General features: G+C 41.4%; 1 protein-coding gene across 1 annotated transcript in view; it reads right to left on the bottom strand.

The window, feature by feature from the left end:
- TBXAS1 (thromboxane A synthase 1) overlaps nt 1-27,949 on the bottom strand; it is a 355,058-nt gene that overhangs the window by 95,140 nt on the left and 231,969 nt on the right. The window contains exons 7-9 of the mRNA XM_030544287.1: nt 26,901-26,989; nt 22,389-22,537; nt 19,624-19,754 (exon numbers count right to left, since the gene is read on the bottom strand). Coding sequence (XP_030400147.1) covers nt 19,624-19,754; nt 22,389-22,537; nt 26,901-26,989 — 369 coding nt within the window. The remainder of the gene's footprint in view (nt 1-19,623; nt 19,755-22,388; nt 22,538-26,900; nt 26,990-27,949) is intronic.

Here is a 27,949-nt window from a genome sequence, read left to right as displayed (position 1 = left end):
TAAAGAATAAACAAAAATATTTTGAATTATTTTCTTGCATCAGATGATACAGATAAAGAAGAAGCCAGAGAAAGGACAGGCAAGTGAGATAAGGCTAAGGAACGAGCAATTAATTATATAGGTCAACAGATTTAATCAGATAATATTTTCACATGGCATGGGAACAAGGAGCAGTGAGAGACGAGAGGAGAAATATTTTATGTCTTGTGCTAGAGCTCTGCTGCCAGCAAACTGCAGAGAGAAACTGAAATTCAGAGTGTTTGGGTAAGGCAAGGGGGTAGCACAGAACTTCTCTAAGTTTTCCTATGAATCTCAGTCCATCAAATGAAAGCTTGTAATTATACATGTGAATTTGGTGCCCCTGAAAGCAAGAGTCTGGATTATAGAGGCCAGTGCCACTTATAGTATACACAAGAGCTGTGTGTACTGGCTGAGCTGATCTTCATTACACCCAGTGCCCTGCATACATGGATTTCCAAGGGTGATGAAGCATGTAAAACCATATTACCGTATATTGCACTCAGAAATGTGTTCCATCACTTACTACACCATCCTATGCCTAAATTAAGAAATGTGCTCTGCAGTGAAAATGAATCTACTGCTAGCAAAAAGCCTCTCATGTCTAATACATGAAGAAATAAAAGAGCTGTGACTGTATTCTAACTGTTAATGTGTGATATACCTTCTTTCCCGGCTGTCCCAGTGAACCGAAGAATCAATACTTCTGCATACTTTAACTCTTCTCTGTATGGCTAAAGACTGCATTTAACAGCCCTAGGAAGACTTTATTCACGTGCTCATTCAACATTTGTTCTGGTAGTCAGTGTGTTGTGCAATAAAAGAGTCCAGCTCTTAGTCCTGGTCTACACTTGAAATTCTTTTCTGTACACCTATTTCAATAAGGTATGTGTTACTGGTAAATGCCCTACTATGTATGCAGTTATACCTATATAAAGGTGATTTACACCAGTATAGTTATTTCCTTTTCTGCACAGGAATAGTTAGTTATATGGTATAAATCACCTTTATACCAATATAACTATGTCAACACTAGAGGGCTTGTATTTCTGTGACTCTACCAGTAAATTTAAAGTGGTACATTTTTTGTAGTGTAGACAAGCTCTTAGTTTCAACCATGGCATGACAAGCCCTTAGTTTCAAATATGGTCAAAGATATTTGTGAATATTCTTGCAAAGCAACCTACTGGCTCCTGTTGCCTGGGAATTGTACCCACTTGTCAAGTCTGGACTTCAAATTTAGATTGGAAGTTCTTTGGGGCAGAAATTGTCCCTTACAATATGCTTGCCCACCATTTAGCAATATGAGGCCCTGATCTCATTTGAGGCCCCTAGGCTCTGCCAGAATAGTTGAAGTAATAATAATCATAATAAATAATAGAACAGGGTAAGCAAAGTTTAGTTCACAAGAACATTTGTAGAAAACAAAATGAATTTTAGCACAAGTTAAACATTTACTAGCATATTGTATTAAAACACTGCCATCACAATTTTGACCATTTTGTATATAATATGGAAAAGGGACACCTCTTCCTGTTTATGAACTGTAGGTCTTCCAATCAGAGAGGAGAAACAAATAACTTCTAACTTATTTATACCATGTAATTGGCCCCGTAACCAACAGGGACTATTAAAAGCCACAGTTAGTGAACAATCCATGAAAAACTTATGTTTATTTGCATACACTATTTGAACAAAGGTGAAGAATGAATAAAACTATGAAAAATCACATCTTGTTCATCGATAATTCACAAAAAGAACAAAGTGGTACATTTTAACAAATCCTCCACAGTACATAGTTCATCCAGCTCTACTTTACACATCAATACAGAATGCAACATTAACAATCATGAGCTCAGCAAGAGAAAAGAGATTTCCATTTGACAGGTTGGTTATTACCTATCACAGTGAGACATGCTTTTTTTTTTCTGGGATCACAACGGTTGTAAAATCATCCTTCCCCAAAAAGCACAGCATAGTGACTGGGACAAACATTGGCATAGAAACAAAAAAAGCTGGATTATTTGTCAGTTGCTGAAGGTGAGAAGAGGGAGTCTCCCAGGTACATTCACAGGGAGGAAAACACATTCTTCAGTTTGACAACAGATCTGATATCAGTAGTACCACCACATGAAGAACATTCTCTGGGCATCAAAGTTAGCTGCTGACTTACTCTTCCCAATGGGAAGTTTCTTTTGATTTTCCTGGCAAGCAGCAGAAGCCAACGGAAGCTTCTATATTATATTAAATCTTGCTTAGCTAGGTTATTCCCGAGGAAGAGGGAGCTGCAATGCCAGCAGCAAAACAAAGTCGCGTCAATGAGATGGACTTCCATTTTTTACTTTTTTCCACACAAGGAAGCATCTATCATTAAACCAATGAAATCTTCAGGTTTAGTTACTGCTTAAAAGACCATAATCTGGATGTGGTTTGCAGGAGGGTAAATGTTCAACTTTGTGTATGACATAGTTATCCCCTTTGAAATATATACTAGGACAAGTCCTGCTTTCAGTCTCTCAGAGAAAGATACTTTATTATATGCTTCCTGACACCACTGATTTGGGCCATATCATCCCTCTCATTAGCCTCCTTAAACATCACCTGGCCATGCAGAAAAATCACTTTGCCTGGAACTAATCAGCTTTGTGCTGCAGACGTGTAGCAGAATAGATGAATGCTGTACTGGGAAAGGCACATCCAGCAGTATTTATCATTCTTTCTTCAATCCTCACTTTAAAGCTTCACAGCTGTCAAAAAAACATAGAAATCTGTCCCTTGTGCATGCGATGCATCATAATTCTTCTCCTCATAAGAATCAAGGGTCTTGGGCAGGGTCTCAAGCTCGCTCAGCCTTGAACTGGGAAACTGCATTTTTATATAAAACTTTTAAGTTAGACTATAGAGCGACCTTTTAACTACTGAATCCCGGCTTTTGGGATCCAACTGGACTTCTTGGGTTACAGTTTTGGAAGGGGAAAGGAAAGGCTCACAGACAGCACTACCGGAACCATTTCCTGTGGAATCTTCATTCAGATGGATGCTTTCAACAGCAAGGATTTCTACAAATTTTTCTCACACCTGTAATTCAATTTGGCTTTCAGGTTTGAATGAACTAAACAATACCAAAGCAAATTACACATGAAACTGGCAGCCAGACTGGAAAATGGAATTGGTGAAACTCTCCCAAGCTCCTCTCACCAAAGCTCTTGTCAACCCAAGCTCCACACACTCATGATGCCAAAATGAAATGCCACTAACAATAGACTGCACCAGACCTTCACAGTTTGATTATACCTTCTCTTTCCTGCATGCTTTGATTGGCATAACAAAAAAGGTTGACAGTAACATCTCTTCAGGATTCAGAGTTAACTCACTGATATAAAATGAGGCAGTTCACACCACTTTGAGGGATTGTTTCAGGCTCTCTGCAGACTCAGACACACTGTCATAAACAGATAGTTAAGGGTTAATGTCTCTTTTACCTGTAAAGGGTTAACAAACAGTGAACCGGACACCTGACCAGATGACCAATCAGGAAACAAGATACTTTCAAATCTCGGTGGAGGGAAGCCTTTGTTTGTGTTTTTGAGGTTTTGCTTTGTTCTCTCTGGGATCTGAGAGGGACCGGACGTACTACAGGCTCTAATTTTCTATTCAAGTAGTAAGTGCAAGTAGAAAGGTGGTTTAGTCTTTTTAATTGGTTTTCTTTATTTGCAAACATGTATCTGGCTGGTAGAGTTCTAATGTGTATTTGGCTGGAAGTATTTTAAATTGTATTTCTGCTGGAGGAGGCTTTTTCTCCAGTTTCTATAAGCAAACAGACTCTGTAACTTTTACCATCTAAATTACAGAAATAACTTTTACCTTTTTCTTTCTTTTTTTATTAAAAGTTTTATTTTTAAGACCTGTTTGATTTTTTCCCCTTGTTACAGCAAAGGAATTGAGTCTGTACTTAACAAGGAGGGGAGAAGGGGGAATCCCTTTGTTTTAAATTCATGGAGCTTGAATCTGTATTGCCTCTGGGTGAGGGAGAAAGAGGAGGTGGGGGAAGGGACATTCCTCCCTGTTTTAAGATTCAAGGAGTTTGAATCATGATAATCTTCCAGGGTAACCCAGGGAGGGAAATCCTAGGAGAGGCACGGGTGAGGGAAAGAGTTTACTTTCCTTGTGTTAAGATCCAGGGGGTCTGGGTCTTGGGGGTCCCCAGGGAAGGTTTTGGGGGGACCAGAGTGTATCAGGCACTGGAATTCCTAATTGGTGGCAGCTTATCAGATCTAAACAGGTAATTAAACTTAGAGGAATTCATGCTGGTACCCCATATTTTTGGACTCTAAGGTTCAGATTTGGGAATTATACCATGACACACACATAACTGTATTAGTCTGCCTCCAGTTCACATTTTGAAAGCTAAATTTGCAACCTTGAGGGCCAGCATCTTGGGGTCAGATCTTTGTCTGGAATAGCTTCACTGGCATAAGTAAAGCGCCGGAGAATAAAACTCTTAATTTTTTGTAATTGGAAGTTTTACTGTGGAGCATAAAATGAAGCCTTCAAGGAAGAATATCTGTCAAATTGAAACAAGATGGTCAAATCCAACTTCTGATTAAAACCACTAAGTTTCACATAAAAAACATGCAAACTCCAGCCCTCTGGAAAAAAATCCAGTCACCCTGATAAGTCAGAGATTCTCTTCTTTCTATATGTTTAAACCAGAGATTGGAATTAATTGGGATGCTTGAGTTGACAGGTCCTAGATTTGCACATCTGGGGGTTGAGGGCAGAGCACTCTCAGTGGAGGCTCCCAACTCTGGAATTTAGTCCCCCTCTCAGTCCAAAAGAACCAGAGTTTGTTGAACTTCAAGGCAATTGCAAAGTTTATCTTTTAACACAGGTCATGCTTAAAGTCATTGTTTGAGGGTGGTTTGATTATTATTAGCTTGGCAGGGAAACTAGTTTGTTTGCATTCACTAATACTGGCTGGCTGGCTGATTGTGGTGTTTTTATTGTAAACAAGTTGAGAGATTGATAATAGGTGCATCTTATAAAGGAATAAAGCTCCTACTTTTATGAGGTTTTTTATGCAAAAGGAAAATATCAGCCCAGGTTTACTTGAAAGATCCAAGAACATTTTGACAAACCTGGTCTGAGCATAGTGTTTGTCATGAAATCCCAGAGCAGGGAAGTTCTGTGGTATTTTGCACTTTGTTCAGATAATTTCATACAGCTCAAAATAAAAGGAGTTTAGTCAATTTCCCTGGCTCCAGGAATGTCACACTGATTATGCTCATTGTACTTAGAGAGTGGTCAAACTAACTATGAATGTCCTACTCCCAAGACTCACTCACCATACCCAATCCTAGAAAATTCATCACTGGGTTAACAATCCAGAGATTATTTAGCTGTTCATTTATCGAGCACAGCAGTGAAACAAAATAAAATATAGAAATGTCAGTACAGTATACAGGCAAGTGCCAGCCTGTATTAGAGTTATTCAGAGCCTACAGAGAAAATCGTGTCATTCCCAAGATCTTCCACACAGTACGGAGATGAAAGTAAATTTGAATCTTAGATTCAATTGCTAATGAATGAAGACCATCTCCAGAGCTATTTCAAGCTGAGACAAGTTTAACATAGGTCCGTATAGTTCCTCCAGGATGAGTTGTTGTGTCTGAACCACAAAGCTCCTAGTTACAGGCTTGTCTGAGGCAACGCATAGAATAAAGAAACACAACAATTCTAGCTACGGAATTCTGCTCAATACCACACACTTTTATTTCTCGATGAAGCAACTCCACAGTTTTCTAAAAAGTAACCTTAGGTTCAAATTTCTTGGCTTTGAGACTTTTTTTTTTTAAAATTGCAATATTTTTTATTTCTCCGCAACACCATCACCACTTAAGTTATTGATACATATTTACAACCATAATGCACTTAAGCAAGGTTATTTTTTCTGGGAGTAATAAAATGCTCATACTTGCTGTTTGGGCAATTCCAAGAATTGCTCATGCTACAGTTTATGATCCATGGCATCAGGTGGACATCCCAAAGGAGCACTTTATAATTCCAGAAAGGGACAAGCAGGGGAATCCATATAAAAACAGTATAATGGGGAGTAACAAAATATCACAACAGAACTCCTTGTGAATGAATGAGCTACACCCAGGGCTCATCTACACACCACGGCAAAGCACGCCAGAGGGGTGTAATTTGTAAAGCACTCTAACATGCTGGACTCTAACTGCACCCTGTTATCTCTGCTGGCACATTCTAAACAGTCCTTACTTGGTGTAAACAGTTTACTTGGGGCTTGTCTACACTGTGTTGGCTACATTAACGCTAACAAGATACCTTTTAGAGCCAGTGGTCTACAAATCGCACCTCCCAATGCACTTCGCTGGCAAAACTGAAGTAGTTTACAGTTCGGTTAAAGCCACTGTGCTAATCTCTTCTGCAGTTCCGCAAAGTATTTATTTACAAGAAGGATATTTTTACTTTTTTTGGACACATTAACTGCCAGCTACAGGAAAGGGGCAGAAATAATTTTTAAAGAAGAGAGGGTGTCTGATCTTTTGTAACAGTGTCACTTTGAATATATGTTGATAAGTGCATGGATACTGTGGAATAGATAACACATGGCATGCACCTCTTTTTTGCATCATTAACGACATATGCGCCAATAGAGACGGCTCTAATGCATATACAAAGCTGTAATTCACTCTTGAGGCTTTTTTGTTATCATAAAACCAAGAGAGTGACAGCAGTTTGAGCAGTTTATGAACAGTAGCAAATCCCCAAAAAGGAATTTCTTTTTGAATATTGAACAGAAGAGGAAGGATGTACTAGATGGCTAGGAGGACTGGTAATAGAATATGGAACCTCCCATCTCCAGGTCATCAGATGAAATTCAGTCTGGTAACCAAAAGTCATCTGCTTTCTGACAGCTGGCTGATGGTTTATCAGTGCTGGTGGTACCAGCCCAAAGCATAATGAAATTATGTAAACATGACAATTCCTTTCCCAACAAACACAATTAGAACCATTGTTGGCAGTATCAGAAGAGAGGCCAACAATGTAATGGGGAAAGACTATGCTACTCTCCCACATGAGCCATTATTCTCTCCAAGTCAGGAATGAGGCACATTGGCTGTGAGTGATGTGTCAGGGCAGGGACCACCTCTCTGTTCTGTGTTTGTACAGTGCTCTGATTCCTGACGAAAGCCCCTGGGCACTACCATATTACAAATAATAAATAATAGTAAGAATAATTTTGGGGCAAGTTTGAGCTGTTGTTGTCCATACCACGTCTGTGCATAAAGGGCCTTATCTGGCTTCCGTTGACTTCAATCAGCTTTCAGAAGCCCCTACCCAAATCAACATACAGTACCAAACATATACAGTATTAGTAGATATAAGATTTTTCTCTCTCAAACACACACACACACACACACACACACACACACACACACACACACACACACACACACCCCATTCTGAAGTTTATTTTGACTCCCAAATCATTATCAGACATTCTTCCCCTCCTTTTCTCACATTGTTGTGTGTGAGAGAGAGGGGTAAGGACGTTGGTATCCAAAACCATGGAAGCATAATCACCAACTGACACGCCAGTTACCGAACACAAAATTGATGATTTGGGTTGCTGTTGCAAGAGCTCAATGCCCCATTTTTTCTCCTTTAGAGATTATTATGGTATTAGCTTAGACTGAATCCCTAATTATCAGTTCTATTTACAGTGTTGGCCTGACGTTCAACACCAATGTACACGAATGTACAGTTAGTACTTACTGCCTCGAGGATTGTGAGGTCCACCCCAACATTGCTTTTATCCTTCATCCTTTCTTAAAATGGGTTAAAAATGCCTCAGTTTCCTTCTACTCTCCTCCACATGCTTAGCACACCCTCCCAAAACCTGTTTGCCAATCCATCTCTATCGCCTAGTGGAGCCACCTGCATACATGCCTTACTGGGTTACCATGTGATTGCATTACTGGCACCCTTGTCCTTCCTCACCCTTTTTTCTTGGTCTAACACTCTCTTGTGTCACAGTGAGGCCATGCACACTTTGGGGCAGGGAACATGGCATTACTTGAGTATGTGAGGTGCCTAGCTCATTTTGGGGTGCTCAAAATTAATAATTGTCAATAACAATTAAATTACACTATTGTGATTATTTATATTTATTAATAATAAATAGCATAGTTATACCATTTATTATTATAATTATTGATATAGATTAATAAATAATAACAAATAATAAATAATAGCAGGCTTTTTGGGATACCTCCTAATACCCTAGAGGCCAATAACAGCGTTTTTGGTGGCCACACTTGATGAGCAGTGCTGCATCACCAGCGCTGCAATCGTTACACCCCAAGTGTACAGCCAGCGCTGCAGCCAGGGAGTTGCAGCGCTGGATGTGCCTTGCAGGTGTGGACAGTTACTAAGTTGCTGAGCTGTAAACCCACCACCAGCGCTGCAACTCTCCAGTGTAGCCAAGCCCTAAATTGTGCTGGGGGCAGAACTGACTCCCTAAGTGACCCTCAGATCAGAGGAGCACAAAGGCAGTACTAAAACCACTGTTGTTTCCCTCCCTATTCAGGATCAGCACCCAGCACACCTTGGCCCGACCCAAGGATCAGCACTCTCGGATGCACAGTTTCACCCTAGGGTTTTTTTGTTTTTGTTTTTTTTAACAGCTGAGTTATAAATCAACCTCCAGCTCCCAGTCACCAAAGGGAGACTGTAACTGAAACACTGACAACAGCTTTTGCTATAGAACAGTTTTAATAGGTCATTGTGGTATTCATTAAGCTGTTAATAATGGATTGTGGCACAAAGCAATTTATCAAGGTTCCATTGTAATTAAAATCTCTGAATATTTGGGCAATCACAAAACACCGACCTAGCCCTTTGCGGTTCTGAAATTTTACATTCTGATATGAATTCTGACTCTCTCTCCTTGGAGACCAGCAAAGAGTGGGTTGTAATTGATACATTTTTAATTGCAATTACATTATTAAAAGGTGTATATTTCAGTTAAAATAAAAAATGGGACACTCAGCAACCCTCCTTGTCCTGTCAATGGAAGGTTTTGCTTTTTAATGCTTTTAAACATAGCTGCATTATTATTGCTAAAAGGATTGTTGAAGAAGGAGTACTATGAAGAAAGTAGCTACACACAGAAATTTCACAGAATCTGGTGTCACCAGGTTTCATACTCAGAGTCCACATAGAAGTTGATAATTTTGCCACTGAGTTCAGTGGAGCCAGGATTTCACTCCCAGGTTTTAAGACCAGAAGGGACCATTACGATCATCCAGTCCAATGGGTCCCAATTGTTTTACCTAAAGCAACTGCATTTTTTCTTTCCCATTACCTCATCTCCACCTCCCTTCCCCTTCTGAGCCATCCAGCCCCCTGCTCCCCACTCTCCTCTCCTCAGCTATCCAGATCTCTGCTCCCCTTGCTCCTTGCTCAGCATCCCCCAGCCCTCTTACTCTTGCTCCTCCAATCCTGACCCCTCCTGCCAGGGCCGGCTCTAACTTTTTTGCCACCCCAAGCAAAAAGAAAGAGCACCGCCCCGCCGTAACCACCCCGTGAGTGCCGTGCCGCCGAACCCCCCCGAGCGCCGCGCCGCCCAAGCGCCCCAGTGCCGTGCCATGCCACCCATGCCCCCGCCCCCTCCAAGCGCCATGCCGCCGAAACAACAAACAAACAAAAACCCCTCCAGCATCACCCAGTCAAACCAAAAAAATGAGCGCCACCCAGCCCCAAGATGCTGCCCCAAGCACGTGCTTGGTCGACTGGTGCCTGGAGCCGGCCCTGCCTCCTACAGCCTCAGCTGGCCCCCCTGTCCCTATGACCAGGCCATGATCACTTCCAGGCTGCTGACTGTCTGCTCATGGACTCAGGCCACTTCTTCTGCACTTCTGCTGCTGCCTGGATCCTGGTCCTCCACATTGCTGTCTGCCCAGAGGAAGCGACAGCGTGAGGATGGGCAGGAGGGAAAAGTGCCTCTAGGCACATGTGATTCACTGATGGATTTGGATTCACTGATCTAGTCTGACCTCCTGCATAACACAGTTAGGGTGAGCAGATGAGACGGAGAAAATATTGGGACACATGGGAGCAGCGAGAGGAGGAAAAAAAAAAGCCAAGTGCTCCTGGCAGAGCAGCAAAATAAATGCATAAATAAATAAATAAAAGACGAGTGCTGCCGGTGGAATGAAATATCAGGACAAATTGCGTCCTGACCAAAGATCAGTTGGGACCCGGGACAAACACCTAAATATCGGGACGTCTGGTCACCCTAAACACAGTCTGTAGAATACCATCCAGTGATTCCTTCACCAAGCCTAATTACTTCTGTTTGATTTTTTTACAAGGAGATCCCATCTCAATGGAGAGATTTGAAGTTGTGGAGAATCTACCACATCACTTGGTAAATTATTCCTAATGGGAATTACCCTCATGGTAAAATCAGACCAAACTTTTCTGCACCCCATTCTCATGCACAGGGAGCCCTCTCCCAGTCTGGTATACCTGCACATCTAGCAGCCAGAATCCTGGTGCTTGCACTCCTTCGGTGCAAGCACCAGGGGAACTATTGAACTGCTAATGGTGTTAAACAACAGCTACTCAAAAAATGAAGACATATTTTTGCAAAAACTTTCAAAGCTGATTTTTCTTCAAAGTGTTCAAAATGGACAGATTTTTAATCTTTTCTACTTATTTTGCAATTCCCCATCCACAAAATTTTTGGACCTTTTTTTTTTTTAATTGAAAACACTTATCAAAAGAGTTACCTAAAAATCTTTTTGCCTAGGTTTTTGGTAAACATAAAATTTTGATAACCATTTCTATAAGTTGATATAAAATTAATTAAAAAGCAGCTAAATTTTTTGACAATGTCAACAACTATGGGTGAAAAAAAGGCAATTTTCTGACCATGGAACAAAAAAAAGTTTTTGTTTACAAGATTTCCAGTGGCTCTGGACCTAACATAACCCACATCCTTCTGTACTGATTGGGAGAGTGGAACCAGCACTGACATTGCAAAACGTGCAAAACCTGCAAGTGTAGGAGTATAAGCTATTCTCCAGGGAGCAAATCCCCACATCGCTGAAGGCATCTGCTTTCCCCTTTAATACAAAGGCAGTCAGAAGCCTTCATGGACAAATTGCTTCGGCCGAGTACAAAAAAACAGCATAAGCAGGTAGAGACAAAATCAGGGAGGCTAAGGCACAGAATGAGTTACACCTAGCAAGGGACATAAAGGCAATAAGAAGAGGTTCTATAAATATATTAGGAGCAAGTAAAAGATGTAGGAAAATGTAGGTCTATTATTTAGTGGGAAATAAGAGCTAATAATGGATGATATCAAGGCGGCTGAGGTGTTCAATAGCTAGTTTGCATCAATCTTCTCTAAAAGAGTTGTGACCAGGTACTTAACATGATTAATATTAACAACATGGTGGAAGGAACAGAAGCCAAAATAGGGGAAAATCATATTAAAGAATATTTAGATAAATTAGATGTATTCAAATTGGTAGGGCCTGATGAAATTCATCTTGGAGTACTTAAGAAACTCACTGAAGCAACCTCAGAACCCTTGTTAATTATCTTCAAGAACTCATGGAGAATGGAGGAGATCCCATACGACTGGAGAAGAGCAAACATAGTACCTATCTTTAAAAACAGGAACAAAGAGGACGTAGGGAATTATAGTCCAGTCACCCTAACTTTAGTGTCTAGAAAGATATTGGAACAAATAAGCACCTAGAAGATAACAAGGTAATAAGTAATAGCCAACATGAATTTGTCAAGAACAAATCACATCAAGCCAATCTAATTTTCTTCTTTGACAGAGTTACTGGCTTTGTGGTTGGGGGGAAGCAGTATCCATGATATATCTTGATTTTAATAAGGCTTTTGTCACAATCACACATGACATTCTCATAAGCAAACTAGGGAAATGTGGTCTAGATGAAATTGCTATGAGGTGGGTGCACAACTGGTTGAAAGATCACACTAAAAGAGTACTTATCAATGGTTCGCTGTCAAACTGGGAGGACATATCTAGTGAGGTCGAAGAGGGGTCCATCCTAGGTCCAGTACTATTCCATACTTGCATTAATAACTTGAATAATGGAGAGGAGAGTAAACTTATAACATTTACAAATGACACTAAGCTGAGAAGAGTTGCAAACACTTTGGAGGACAGGATTAGAATTCAAAACGACCTTAACAAATTGGAGAACCGATCTGAAATCAACAAGATGAAATTCAATAAAGACAAGTGCAAAGTATGACACTTAGGAAGGAAAAATCAAATGCACAATTACAAAATGGGGAATAAATGGTTAGGCAGTACTACTGCTGAAAAGGATCTAGGGGGTTATAATGGACCACAAATTGAATATGAGTCATCAATGTGATGTAGTTGTGAAAAGGGCTCTTACTGTGGTGTGTATTAACAGTCATGCTATATGTAGGACATGGGAGCTTAATCGACAGCAAAAGAGATTTAGGTTAGATATTAGGAAAAGCTTTCTAATTATAAGGGTAGTTAAGCTCTGGAATAGACTTCCAAGGGAGGTTGTGGAATCCCTGTTATTGGTTAGACAAATACCTGTCCGGGATGATCTGGGTTTACTTGGTCCTGTCTCAGCCTAGTGTGATGGACTAGATCAGTGGTTCTCAAACTAGGGCAGCTGCTTGTTCCGGGAAAGCCCCTGATGGGCCAGGCCAGTTTGTTTACCTGCCGCATCCGCAGGTTCAGCCGATCGCGGCTCCCACTGGCCACAGTTCATGGCTCCAGGCCAATGGGGGCTGCAGGAAAACTAACATAACATAGGCCAACAATCAGCCCTCAGCTGGTTACAATTTTGGTCGCTACTGACCTAAGGGTAGATTCAAAGTGGTGACCTAATGGGATAAAATGGGATTTTGACTATATCGTATCTCTGGGATTTCAGAGGCTTGACAGGTTTAACTGTCTTCTCTGAAATCTCCAGCAATTATGGAATTTGATTGAAGTCTTCCAAAAACCATGAGGACTTCACTAAAAGTTAGAAAATCATGTTGCATATGCTAAAGTAAGCACTATTGGCTTGATTCTGAGAGATGCTGAGCACCCGTAACTACCATTAATATTGAATGTGATCTTTTGTGCCATCGGATCCATCCTACGTAGAGGCATTATATTTTGCTCATGCATGCAGATAAATCTGATGATCTAAAAGGTCTTTATCATCTTCAAGAGGAAAGATGGTCTTGTTGTTCAGGCAGTGGATGGAGATACAGGTTCAATTCCCAAACCTAGCACACACTTCCTGTGTAACTTTAAGCAAGTCACTTAACTTTTCTATGTCCCAGCTCTCCAGCTGAAAAATAGGGAAAATTACATTTCCCTATGCCATAGGCATGTTGCAAGGATAATTCATGAATGATGATGGCATGCTCAGATATTAGGGTATGGAGACCATGTAAGAAGATAGAACTGTTATGATCATATATAAAAAAACAAAAGAGTCAGGCAATAATTCATCAATAAATGTGGATTATCTACTATTTCCTTGTAATATGTTTACCTAACGTACACCATCCCCCCATTTAATATAAACAAGCTCATAGGTGTCTAATCCTTCCATCTGCTATCTCCTAAGAACAATATTTACTTTTTAACATCTGCACTGCATTTTCCACAGTTCAAACACAGGTATGGCTCCTGGAATGTACACAGAATTTAGCAAATTTTTAACTAAGCTTTCTTAGTAACCATATAGTTTTCCCCTGACAAGGATGGGATCAGACTTCTTCAGTAGGATTTCCTCTGCTCAACTAATTTCAAGCAGCTCTGGAAGCAAATAGTTCATTAGGTCAAAAAAAAGAAAAGCTCACGGGAATTGATGCAGGAGGGTGAGAAGGAACAGTGTGCACAGTAATTAGATTTTCAGATGATCCCTCTTTCCCAGTGCACATGTGCAACCTCCCCGCCTCCCCAACACACACTTACACCCACATACCTTACCCTTAGTAAACCATTCAGTGGAGCTCTGCGTATAGTTCTCTGGGAATCAGAGATTAAAGTTGTAATCAGGTCATGATTTTCACAGAAATATATTAAAAGATGCCTTACAGTGCATTATTATACCTTTAAGGCACTAAAAACTGACATAAAGAACAATATACTCCTCTGCAAGCTTTTAAACATTTAGTGTCAATTATCCTCAAAATTCAGCTTTCAATGCCACAGGTTTCACCTGGTCTCTTAGTGCTGTTCTGTGGTTGGGGGTGGAAAACTGATGGATCTCCACGCTTGGGAATTCCCCCTGCTTGAAGGAATCCTTGGGTGGCATAGACACAGCATAGCCAACAGCTGGGCTGTCCTCTACCCAGCACCTGGTGTAAGGTGTGTGTCACATTTGGGGAAAGGGTGGGGCGGGGAATTATACCCTGGCAATTCCTGGATGATGAATAGCCCCTTGTGGGATAGAGCTAGCACAGTGCGCAGCCATAGGGCTGCACTAAACTATAGAAGAGGCCACACCATTACTGGCAGCTGAAAATGGCTTCTCTGTGGTACCTCACCTTGGAGACTGCAGTCCTCCTTTTATACCCAGAACATGTAAAGCATAAGAAGAGGTTGTACAAGCTTCCACTATACTTCGATACATCTCCACCCTGGCCTGCAGTTATGGATAATGTATTCAGCATACCTAGTAAGTCCTTGACCCTCAGCCAGATTGAGACTCAACCACCCAACAAGGGTGATAATAAACATAAATTCCAGTGATGATTTTGTCACTTGTTCATTAGGAACTGGATTGAGACTGACAAGACCCATCAGACGGTAATGACATTTGGTCATTATCTACCAGGCATGGATTTGACAACTATGACTTATTAATTTTACATTACACTATGCTGCTAGAAAAGTAGGAGACACTAGGAAAAATGGAAAGAGTTGTGCATTTTAGAAATTCAATTCTTCAGGCTGGTTTACTTTTGGCTGCAGCTTCTATGAAACTCATTTTCAGTTTAAGGCAGTCCTTGTTTCAAAAGCTGTTAAACTTTTAAATTTCTCTGTTCTGAAGATTAACTAGTTAATATTCATAAATCCTTCAGAAACCTAAAATTGTTACATATGAGCTAAGTGTTGTTGTTATTACTAGGGACTAAGTGAAATCCTGGCCTCACTGAAGTCAATGGGAGCTTTGCCTTTGACTTGACTAAGACCTAGATTGCATCTTAAAAGGGGGTCTCAATTTTGAGGATAGTGAAAGGCATACTTTAGACCTCTCCGCTTGATATCCTCTTAAAATAACAGTTCCCTCTGTGACAGTGTACCCCATAAGGCTTTATGGAGTGGGGGTGGTCATAAATGTATGTATAATATAATTGGAATAGGGTTTTGCTAAGGTTATGATCTACTGGTTATGTTAATCCTAGTTGTATGCAGGCACCATTTGTGTGTTCAGAATTATGAACATTGGCTGTATAATTGCTTGATTTCAAGTAGCCCTTTTGGTGACTTCCTGGGAAAGGAATGTGCAAATTAAGTGCTCAATCCAGAAGCACTTAACAGACAAAAGAGCTTGGAAGACTCCAATCCACATAAGAAGTCTACCTGAGGACATTCAAGGTAGCATGTGGGTAATGACTGCTGCCTGCAGGTCCTGAGTCATGCATGGGCATGTGACTTGCCCATGTGATTCCAAATCTCCATTTTGTGACTGGATTCTACACAGGGTGAGGAGGTGGTCTCCACCCACAAGAGAAAGTCTATTTAACCCCCTGGGAGACCCCTCCATTTGGTCTTCAGCTGGCTAAAGAAGGAGCCTCTCCACCACCACAGGATACTTAAAGGAAACTGAAACAAAGAACAGTAACTACAGGGGGTGTGAGTGATTGCTGGACCCAGTCTAGCCTGTAAAAGGGAGCATTCTGGAACTGGTGAGGATCTTATCTGCATTCAGTTTGACTAGACATAGATTTGCGCATTTCATTTTATTTTGCTTGGTGACTTACTTTGTTCTGTCTGTTACTACTTGGAACCACTTAAATCCTACTTTATGTATTTAATAAAATCACTTTTTACTTATTAGTTAACTCAGAGTATGTATTAATACCTGGGCGAGCAGACAGCTGTGCATAACTCTCTATCAGTATTATAGAGGGAGAACAATTTATGAGTTCACCCTGCATAAGCTTTATACAGGGTAAAACCGATTTATTTGGGTTTAGACCCCATTGGGAGTTGGGCATCTGGGTGCTAAAGAGAAGCACACTTCTGTGAGCTGTTTTCAGGTAAACCTGCAGCTTTGGGGCAGGTAATTGAGATTCTGGGTCTTTGTTGAAGTAGACAAGAGTGCCTGGCTCAGCAAGACAGGGTGCTGAAGTTCTAAGCTGGCAGGGAAAACAGGGATAGAAGTAGTCTTGGCACAGCTAGAGTTTTACAATTACACTGCAGAAGTAAGGACTGGGATACATTTCTTAGAAAGCAAATTGTTATGTGGATATGGATAAGCAATATCAAAACACTAAATGAAAAACCATCATGTATTGAGACAGCCCAACTACCAAGCCTCTAGAAATATACATATCTTGTTATAAGGATGATATTCACCACTGTACAAAGGGCCAGTGCAAGGCAGTTGTACCGCTAGAATCCCCCTTAAGTTCTCAGAACAGGTCATAAGGGTCCATAGGCCTTGTGCTGGTTCTTCTGCAGAAGGATGAATTTCTTCTGATGTAAATATAAGGAAGCAAGTTTCTTATCATAATTTGCATCCTTGCATGATTTTAATGTATTGTAATTAAAATTCCCAATATGTGACACTAAAATGTTTCTATACACAAGCCAATGAGTACAACCATCCAGGACTGAAATTATTTTACTGACCATAGAAAAATAGTATGTAATTAAAATGACATCTACAGCACTACCTGATGGGATAAGAAAAAGTGACTTCCCAGATCTCATATAAACGGCAAGCATATTATTAGATCTAAACCCGGCTGTAAAATTACTATCTACCCAGTGCGATTATCTTCAAGCATTGTTTCATTTACTGATATAGCAATGGTGATAACAGGCTGACTTTGCTCATCACGTTATTTTTTAAGCCTTCCTTTCCTTTCCCATTTATTCTTCATGCATGTTAGTTGCAGGTGGGAGAAAAACGTGCTCCAGCTGAATCACTTTTTGGGGGCACTCAGTTGTTTTACATTTTGTTCCAAATGATGTTTTTCAGCAAAAATTAAATAAACAACATTTTAAAATGGAGATGAAGAGGATAAAGATGCAAACAATGCAACATCTAAGAATGGGGCGATCTAAAGGTCACCCATTGCACAAATGCACCACCGTGAGTTCTACAACATGGCTCATTGCTATCATCCTTAATACAGAGATGCAAACCAGAGTCTACAGATAAAAATCTGGCCTCACTGAAGTCAATGGCAAAACTCTCATTGACTTCAATGGTGTCAGGATTTCATGACAAGTCTTAACTTTCAGTGTTCCAGCTGTAGTCTTTGCAGGTCATATTTCCATATTGACATGAAGGCCAGCTGCATTCCTCTCCATTTTCTATATAAATTAGTTTGAGGCTTTTTGGTTCCTGGAACGTTATGAATGTTGCCTGTATCTGGCAAAATTGAGTGGCAATCTAGTCACAAGAGTCAACATTTTCAGAAGTGCCTAATGATTTTGGGTGCCTCTGTTTTTGGATGAATACCTGAGACACTTAAAAGGTATTGAGGCACCAAACTCTACAGTCACTTTTCAAAGTCTTGGCCAAGTTCTTGAACAATAAGAACATCGTTACCAACATTTGTAAAAGTTACCATGGGACAATTTTTCAAAGTAGGCAAGAGCCTGGGTGGAGGTAGAATTACAGCCAGCAACAGGCTGTTTGTACAAATAAATAAATAATAACCACCTCCTACTAGATCTTACAGAATTTGCAAATATACCCTGTTCCGCAATCCGTATAAGCTCCCCACTCTGCTCCAGCCCTGCCCTGCTCCCCAGCCTCCATCCCTGCTTCTCTAATGGGACTCCGAGCCACTACCACAATACAAACAAATAACCACCACCTTCCACCTTGCTACTAGACCTTCCAGAATTTGCAAATATACCCTGTCCTGCTATCTCTGCAAGCTCCCCACTCTGCATGAATCTTTGAGCCACTGCGCATCATATCTACAGCTAGATCAATACGGAGCCAGTCACTCAGGCTGTGGTCTGTGCTGGAAGTGGTGACTCTATAGGCAAATCAGACACACCGCCTGTAAGCAAAAGCACCTATATAACAGCCTGAGCCAGCAGCTATGCAACTCATCTGCATGAACCAGACATGGACATTGATTGTGGTAGGGCATACCTGGGGGTAGGGAAGAGTGAAAACAAAGGATGCGGGGGGTGAAGGGGAGAGGCATGCAGAGGCAGAGATGGGCAGGAGGCTGATAGCTAGGGGGAGAAGATGGAGAAAGAGGAGGAATGGCCAGAGGAGAAAATGAGGAAAAGAAAAATAAGACAAAAGCATAGCAAACATAAGAATACAAGACAGAGCAGGAGCGGTAGAGTCGAAAGGAGCAGAGCACAAAACAAAATAGAAAATATCTCTGAACACTGATCTGTGTTTTAAATGCATCTCTGATATACCGCTGAGTAGGCTGAAATCCATTATTTTCTCAAAGGTGGCACTGCAGATGTGGGGTTAGGCTGTTTGAGAGAGATGGTTGGGAAGACCTGTTGTTCTTTCATATGCCATAACCCCAAGTGTGATTTGTTTTCCTCCCATTCAATTGATGTCAAACCTGGATACTGGATAGGGCACCCCCTACATTTCAGAATTAACAGCTGGCTGGCGTACATGCTCTGTCAAACTTTACAGCCAAATTAAGTTATATGGGAAAAAGAAGTTTGGTTCCTCCAAAATAGAAATCTTGTTTGCATTCCTCATTTCTGTCTATAAATCTAGAATTAAGGGGTCAACGTTTTGTGGGCCTAAAATGGAGAGCCCATGTTAACGAACAGTCCAAAAGGAAGAAAGCCTGAAGGGCTTGTCTATGTTCCAAATGTTTTTCAGATTGAGAACTGAGCTGTTCCTTTTTTATAACGCCCAGTGTCTACACATACTCTACAATGCCACAGTATTAGATAATTAGAATAGTTCTATGTCTAGATGAAAAAGAAACAGTCTGCAAAGTGATAGGTGATAGCTGATTTGGTTGAATTAATAAATACCTCTTGGTCTAGAAGCTAGGCTGGAAATCTCCTGAGATCAGGCTCCTTGTGAGTAATTTTGTACTTCGTTGTTTTAAACAGGGCAGAAATACTAAGACAGATGCTTTTCTTGTAGTATTTTAGCAGTTCTCTTTTCCCCTGTCCCCTCCGCCATACACACACATACAAAGAGGGGCAGAAGCATGTGAAAGTTAGACAAACAATGTCGTCAATATTATTTTGAACATTAAAATCAGGCTGGGTTTGCATTTTAGACCAAGGGGTGTGTGAGTTCTGATTTTATTCAAATACACTTGCCCATCCTTACATTTATTACAGAGATACCTTACCTCATTTGCATCTTGCTGGTCTCTTAAGGCAATCATATTCTTAATGGCTTTGATAAAAAATCCATTCATCTCATCACGACGCTTGTTTGGCAAAATCCGGGACAGTGGGATCATTAGGAATGGAAATGCAACTGTAAGAGATTATTAAAGAGAGAACATTGAAGTTAGGTGTGGAACACTTATCTCCTCCATCTCAACTTTATTTGGGTCCCCATTTAGTAGTCTGTTTTAATTTTATACCACTTATTTCTCTGATTTCATCCCTCCATTACAGACTGATATGGCATATCCTCCAGCCTATTTTGGCTAGGAATCTCTTGTTAGTCACATGCCCTCTAAAGATTGCTACGATTTGCAGTTTTGTCCCACAGTATAAAAATTCAATGCGACCTCATAATGCTGGAGCATCATGGTGAAAAAAGGAGATTTTCCCCCTCCCATCCCTCAGATAATTAAATCTGAGATTTTTAATCCTACAAGCTAGCCTGGTAGGGTATGGAGTGGACCCATGAAACTCTAGAGCAGTGTTTCCCAAATTTGGGATGCCACTTGTTTAGGGAAAGCCCCTGGCGGGCTGGGCCGGTTTGTTTACCTGCCGCGTCCGCAGGTCCAGCCGATCATGGCTCCCACTGGCCACGGTTTGTTGCTCCAGGACAATGGGAGCTGCTGGAAGTGGCGTGGGCTGAGGGATGTGCTGGCCACCGCTTCCAGCAGCTCCCATTGGCCCGGAGCAATGAACCGTGGCCAGTGGGAGCCATGATCGGCAGGACCTGCGGACGCGGCAGGTAAACAAACCGGGCCGGCCCACCAGGGCTTTCCCTAAACAAACGGTGTCCCAAGTTTGGGAAACAATGCTCTAGACAGATGGTAATCTATCTCCCATTTCCTGTTCCCTGTCCATGTATAGGAAACTGGTTGCCTACTTTACTCTTTCTACTACACACCCTTTTACAGAAGAGACCAAGGCAGAGGGAACCTGGAAGCAAGATATCACTAAAGCGTAACCAGGGCCTAAGGGTGCGCTCAATCAGTGACTAGAAACCTGAAGTATTGAACTTCAGTATAACTAAGCTGGCAGGTGAACCATTACCCACTAGGCTATCAAACAGCTCCCTGTTTAGCTATCACAACAGTGCACCATGAGCTAACTAACTAATTGTCATAACACTCCTGTGAGATCAGCATGCAAGCCAACAAGCTGTTGTGAATCAAACTGTGTGATGCACTAGTGGCAAGGATAATGCTGAAGACCAGCTTTCTCCATACACACCCCCCACATGATGCAGAAACTTACTTTCTTTAATGGAGGACTCGGCTTACTAAGGCCTTATTGATACCTGGCCCACTGAAGTCAATGTCAAAACTTCCATCAAGTTCAATGGGGCCAGGATTTCACACAAGGATTTTACAGATACATAATTCCCAATGGGGACAGCTATATCGGTGACAGTACTGGTACAATCTGCAGTGCAGACAATGTTCAGATGAGCTCAGGAACTTTGTACCATCATGTTTTCTAACTCTACTCTGAGCAGGTCTAAATAACAGGATGGTAAAAATGAATGAATCCTGTCAACACTACAGCTTCTGCAATTATGTTTCCTAATTACACCTCTATCCCGATATAACGTGACCTGATATAACATGAATTTGGATGTAACACAGTAAAGCAGTGCTCAGAGTGGGAGGGGGCTGCACACTCTGTCGAATCAAGACAAGGTCGATATAACGCGGTTTCACCTATAACGCAGTAAGATTTTTTGGCTCCCGAGGACAGCGTTATATGGGAGTAGAGGTGTATCTAAGTATAGACAAGGCCTTAGTCGCAATCAGCCTCAGCTGGACTAGAATTTATGACCTAAGGCTTTATATTCCATTACCAGTCCCATAATGCATTCCCTATTTTTTCACCTCAAAATAAATACATTCTTTTAATTGCCTCCTGTACCAGCATTTATCATCTTCATCCTTTACAGACTCCAGACAGACAGCTGCTCTTTAAATTATAATTTTAAGGACTTATATTTGGACACATTTATCCCCTCACCTCATCCCCTTTCTGTATGATTTTGTTGGGGGTGGGCTTTTTATTCCTATGAAATAAACAGAGGGCATTCAAACTCCTCAAGCCAGGGTCAGCTCCAGGCACCAACGAAGGAAGCAGGTGACTGGGGCGGCCAATAGAAAGGGGCGGCATGTCTGTTCATTATTGGGGCGGCACGTCCGGGTCTGAGGCTGCAATTCAGCGGTGGGTCCTTCACTCCCTCTCTTCCTCTTCAGTGGCACTTCGATGGCAGCTCATTTGGGTTCTTCTTTTTTTTCTTCTTCGCTTGGGGCGGCCAAAAAGCTGGAGCCAGCCCTGGCTCAAGCATGGGCCTTATTAAGAATCTGTCAGTAGCCCACGGACCACACTTAATTCACACAACATGGATTACATTGCAGTGACTCAGTTTCATTATGGAAGTGTAGCCCACAGAGACTACAGGTGCCAGAAGACTTCCACTCAGATCAAGGTGAAGTGTTCCCTTTTGGGATACGCAGCTCATCAGGAAATATGTTCACAATGAAGATGAGGATGGATGCGGGCCACATTGTAGAAATCTACTGGGTGTATTTGGTGTGTGGGCTGCACTGTGAATACTTCTCAATCAAAGCCTTCACTGCATCTTCCTGCTCCCACTTCACAAGGTTTTGTGACTCAGGAATCATTTTTTAAATAAATAAATAAATAAATAAATAGACAGACAAAGATGGGCTATACTTACTTATTAGAATTAGGATGGGCCTAAGCATTGAAAATTCAAAGAATTTTTTGCAGTTCTTAACAAAGGTATCATCAGGATTCTTCTGAGAATCCACGTGGGTACCGAAAGCCACGCTAGCGACGACATCCAAAGTGAAGCAGCCATAACTCCTGCATTGAATTTAAGAACAGGACCTCATTAGCTCCTTGTTTGCATCTCCATAGAATCACAGAAATGTAAGACTGGAATGGACCTCAGTAGGTCATCTAGTCAAGTCCTCTACACTGAGGCAGAACTAAGTACCATCTACCCCATCTCTTGAAGGTGTTTGTCTAACCTGTTCTTAAAAACCTCCTATGACAGAGACTCCACAGCAATTTGATCCAGTGTTTAACTACCCTTAAAGTTAGGAAGTTTTCCTAATGTCTAACCTAGATCTTCCATGAAGCAATGGGCTTAAATTGCAGTTTGTCTTATCCTCAGTAGATAAGGAGAACAATTTATCATCCTTTTCTTTATAACAACTTTTAGGTACTTGAACACTGCTATCATGTTCCCTCCTTAGTCTTCTCTTCTCCACACTAAACAAAAAATCAATTTTTTTAATCTCTCTTTGCAGGTCATAGTTTCTAGCCCCTTAATCATTTTTGTTGCTCTCCTCTGGACTTTCTCCAGTTTATCCACATCTTTCCCAGAGTGTGGTACACAGAACTAGATACAGAGCTCCTGCTGAGGCCTTATCAGTGCTGGGCAGAGCGGAAGAATTCTTGCTTACAACCCGACTGCTAATACAGCCCACAATGTTCGTTTTTTCTTTTCCAACAGTATTATACTGTTGACTCATATTTAGTTTGTGGTGCACTATGACTCCCAGATCCTTTTCTGCAGGACTCCTTCCTAGGCAGTCATTTCCCATGTTATATTTGTGCAGTTGATTACTCCTTTCTAAGTATTGTACTTTAAATTTGTCCTTATTGAATTTCATCCTATTTATTTCAGACCATTTCTCCAGTTTGTCAAGATTATTTTGAATTATAATCCTGTCCTCCAAAGCACTTGCAACCCCTCCAAATTTAGTATTGTCCACAGACTTTATAAGTCTACTCTCTGTGCCATTATCCAAATTAATTATGAAGATATTGACCAGGTTCTGACCCAGGGCAGTTCCCTGCAGGACCCCACTCAATATGACCTTCCAGCTTGACTGTGAACTGTAACTACGCTCAGAGTATGGTTTTCCAACCATTTCTGCACCCAGTTTATAGCAAGTTTGTCTAGACTACATTTCCCTAGTTTGTTTATGAGGTCATGTAAGACAGCATTAAAAGGCTTACTAAAGTAAAGATATATTCCTTCCTACCCACAAGCTTGTTATCTCCTGTCAGAGAAGGATATTACATTAATTTGACATGACAAATCCATGCTAACTATTACTTATCACCTTATTATATTCTAGGGGCTTACAACATTTATTGTTTGAATATTTGCACCATCATCATTCCGGGTACTGAAGTCAAGCCGGCTGGTCTATAATTCCATGGGTTGGCCATATTCCTCCAATAGGAACTACATTTCCCCCTTTCCAGTCCTCTGGGATCTCTCCCGTCCTCCAGGAGTTCTCAAAGATAATCATTAATGGCTCAGAGATCTCTTCAGACAGTTCCTTAAGTATTCTAGGATTTACTTCATCCAGCCCTGCCAACCTGAAGACATCTAATTTGTCTAAATAAGTCCTAACTTGTTCTCTCAATATCTGCTTCATAAATATCACATTATATCTTTTTCCCCTTTGTTTTTTAGATTTGGATCAATTTTCATTAGATTTGAGTTTCACCTACAGCAATTTTTTTCCTTATTCTTCTAACAACAAAGGCTAAATGCTATTAATAATAGCAGCTTCCAGTCTCTTCTAAAGTTCATGTGAGAAATTTTACTATTGTTTATAAAGCCCTTTGGTTAGGAACTGTACTCCTAAACTATAAAAAGAAAAAAAAGTTTCTTTATAAATGACCATAAATCAAATGCAGTATGTCAGGGGTTCACAAACAACTATCAAATTATTCACAGCCCCCATGTCATCTTATGAAAGACTAGTTTGATTCTAGGTATCAGATTCTCTAGTGCTTTGACTACGAAAAAGCTGCCTCTTTAACTCAAACGCAGATCCCTGTCTGTGAGAATGTTCCTTATAACCCTGCCAATAATTTCTATCCATATATTGTACAGCAGCATTTCTCAAACTGTGGTTGACGGACCACTGATGGTTTGCACATCACCAGGGACTGAAGGGAACCACAAAGGAACACAAGGACATTGCTGAGAAACTAAATTATTTCTTTGCATCAGTCTTCACTGCAGAGGATATTGGGGAGATACCTACCCTGGACCTGCTCTTTCCTGCTAATAAAGATGAGGTACTATCAGAGATTAAGGTGTCAGAGAAGAGGTACTGGAACAAAATGACAATTTAAAAAGCAACAGATAGAATACCTCCAAGGATTCTGACATTCATCTAAAAAATGACAGCACAGAATTAAAGGGGGTTCAGAGGAGAGCGATGAGAATGATTACAGGCATGGGAAAACTATCACATGAAGAGAGATTGCAGAGACTGGGATTGTTTACCTTAGAGAGAAGATGAATAAGAGAGGATATGATACAAGTTTATAAAATAACTATATACTTGTAGATTAAATAGTCTAGAAAAAGCAGATCAGGAGCTTCTGTTCTCCCTATCTCATAACATAAGAACAATGGAACATTCAATTTAATTAAAAGTTGGCAAATTCAAAACTGATAAAAGGAAATACTTTTTCACTTAATTAGACTGTGGAACTCATTGCTACAGGAAGTTAGTGAGGCCAAGAATTTTGCAAGATTCAAAAAGGAATTGGACATTAATATTGATAACAAGAATAACCCAGTGTTATAATAGTCAATGCCAACAAAAATTTTGAAAGAGATATTTAACCTCATACTTCAGGGTTTATGCCAATCTCTGACTATTTAGAGATGAGGATGAGAACTAAAGTTGAGGCAAATTATCCTACAAATGCCTATCTTGGGGTTCCTTGCCAACTTTTGGTGCTGGCACTGTCAGAGACAGGATACTGGACTAGATGGGTCTGATCCAGTATGGCAGTTCCTGTGTTCATATGTTTCTAAGTGAATGTTTCTATTCATAAATGAATGAGGACAAGTTATTTACTTGTTCCCATAATATAAGAACTAGGGGGCACCAAATGAAATTAATGGGCAGCAGGTTTAAAACATGTAAAAGGAAGTTCTTCTTCACACAGCGCATAGTCAACCTGTGGAACTCCTTGCCTAAGGTGGTTGTGAAGGCTAGGACTATAACAGGGTTTAAAAGAGAACTAGATAAATTCATGGAGGTTAGGTCCATTAATGGCTATTAGCCAGGATGGGTAAGGAATGGTGTCCCTAGCCTCTGTTTGTCAGAGGGTGGAGATGGATGGCAGGAGAGAGATCACTTGATCATTACCTGTTAGGTTCACTCCCTCTGGGGCACCTGGTATTGGCCACTGTCAGTAGACAGGATACTGGGCTGAATGGACCATTGATCTGACACAGTATGGCCGTTCTTATGCTCTAGTGGACAAAAGGGAGCTGATTGGACACAGACTGATCTCTCTCTCCTTTTTGTATTCACTTCATTAAAAGATAACTACAAATACCTTAGATCAGGGTCCCCAACGCAGCAGCCCGCCGGGATGTCTAAGCGTGCCCGCATACTGTTCGGTGGACAAGCATCCGTCGAAATGCCGCCGACAAGCTGCATCATCCAGAGGAGTCGCCACCGAAATGCTGCTGATTATGGATGCTGCTGCTTGTTGTTGGCATTTCGGTGGTGATGCCTATCGACGTTGTCGCTTGTTGGCGGAATTTCGGTGGATGCTTGTTTGCCATCACGGTCCTCTGTGGCTCATCGTCTGGCTGCCGCCAGACAAAAAAGGTTGGGGACCACTGCCTTAGATACTCTCCTAAAATTACTTTTCCAAATAAGCAATTGGTGCCACAGGGATGTTAGGGTACGTTTACACTGCAAAGAAAAACTCACGGCTCTGCATTTCAGAGACCAGGTCAATTGACTTGAGCTTCTGAGGTTCCGTTGTAGGGCTAAAAATAGCAGCGTATTCATTCCTGCTTAAGTTGGAGACTGGGCTCCAAGACCATCAGCCCTCAACAGGTTTCAGAACCAGGGCTCCAGCCCAAGCAGGAACATCTATGCTGCTATTATTAGCCCCACAGGCTGAGACCTGCGAGCCCGAGCCTGATTGACCTGGATTCTGAGACTCAGCATCGTGGTGTTTTATTTGCAGCACAGACATACCATTAGAGTGATAATGACTGCAAAGGAGAGGTGTCTCATCAGACACACCCAGCTTTAAGCTGTGATCCACCGTCCGAAAAAAACTGAGAACTCCTTTTGTAAAGTAAGTGTGTATTTAAGGGAAGCGTGACTATTCAAGTATTTTGAAAAGGTGATTCTCATTTGTAGTGTGGTGAATGTACCTTTGGATATCAAAAGCATTGCCAGAATCTGCATACACCTTCAAGTTACTCAGCAGGACATCACATGCTTGGTTTATTAGTGGAGTCATCTGAAAAGGAACACACATGGCATAATAAAAAACCCCAACAATTTCCTCTATATTAGTTACAAACAGTAGATGGTACAGTGTTCACAAGATCTTCTGTGTAGAATCCTGTTGAAGGCAGAGAGTTTTGCGGATCTGAAGACTGTTAGCAAAGCATCGTATAAATGCCTTGTGTTATAGTCTACTACAGTGTGCAGAAAATAGTGTTATCACTACATGGGGAAAAGGTTCTTGGGAACAGCAATTGTCACTACACGGATATACATATGGTTAATGCCCATCAAAATACTCTGCTAACAGTCCTTCGCAGGTGATGACACATGACGGTCAAGAGTGGATCTAACCATGGCCTGGCTGTGGTTAACAGAGGATCTTTGTTGACTCCTACAAGTCAGGGCAAAAGCAGAGCAATGATCAAAACCCCATTTGGTATTGATCTTTGTACTGCCACACATAAAAAGGGCATTAGTGTAAGAGACCTGGCTGTGGGCAGTCATGCCTATTGGTCAGAGCAGGAGTCAAGCCTAGTGGTCAAAGCAGGCACTGGGAAGTGGCTCCAATCTAAGGGTCAAGGCTGCTGTCAGGAATCAGTAGCCACCACAGGAGTCAGAGCGGGAGTCAAGAACCAGAGTCAGGGTAAGGAAGTCAGAAGCAGGAGCAAACGGAGGTAGCAAGGAGTGAGTATGAGCACGGCTGGGAAACAAGGCAGGAACAGGACTAGGAGCAGTGCTGGAGCAGGACAGGGGGAAAAAGTGATGAGCAGCAGGCACAGGGAGGATTGTGGCTACAGGAGTGAATGCACTGAACAGCCAGAGAGCTGCCACTGCTGCTTGCTAAAAGTCATCCAGCTGCCCTTCCTGACTAATCGGGCAGTGCAGTCAATCAAGTGGCCTGCTGCAGCTAAGCTACGCTTGTTGGGGTGCCCTGATCCCTGACAATTAGACACCAATCACAATTATGTTC

Source organism: Gopherus evgoodei, chromosome 1 (assembly GCF_007399415.2).
Source record: "Gopherus evgoodei ecotype Sinaloan lineage chromosome 1, rGopEvg1_v1.p, whole genome shotgun sequence".
Taxonomy (NCBI): domain Eukaryota; kingdom Metazoa; phylum Chordata; order Testudines; family Testudinidae; genus Gopherus; species Gopherus evgoodei.
This window is presented reverse-complemented; position numbering and strand designations above follow the sequence as displayed.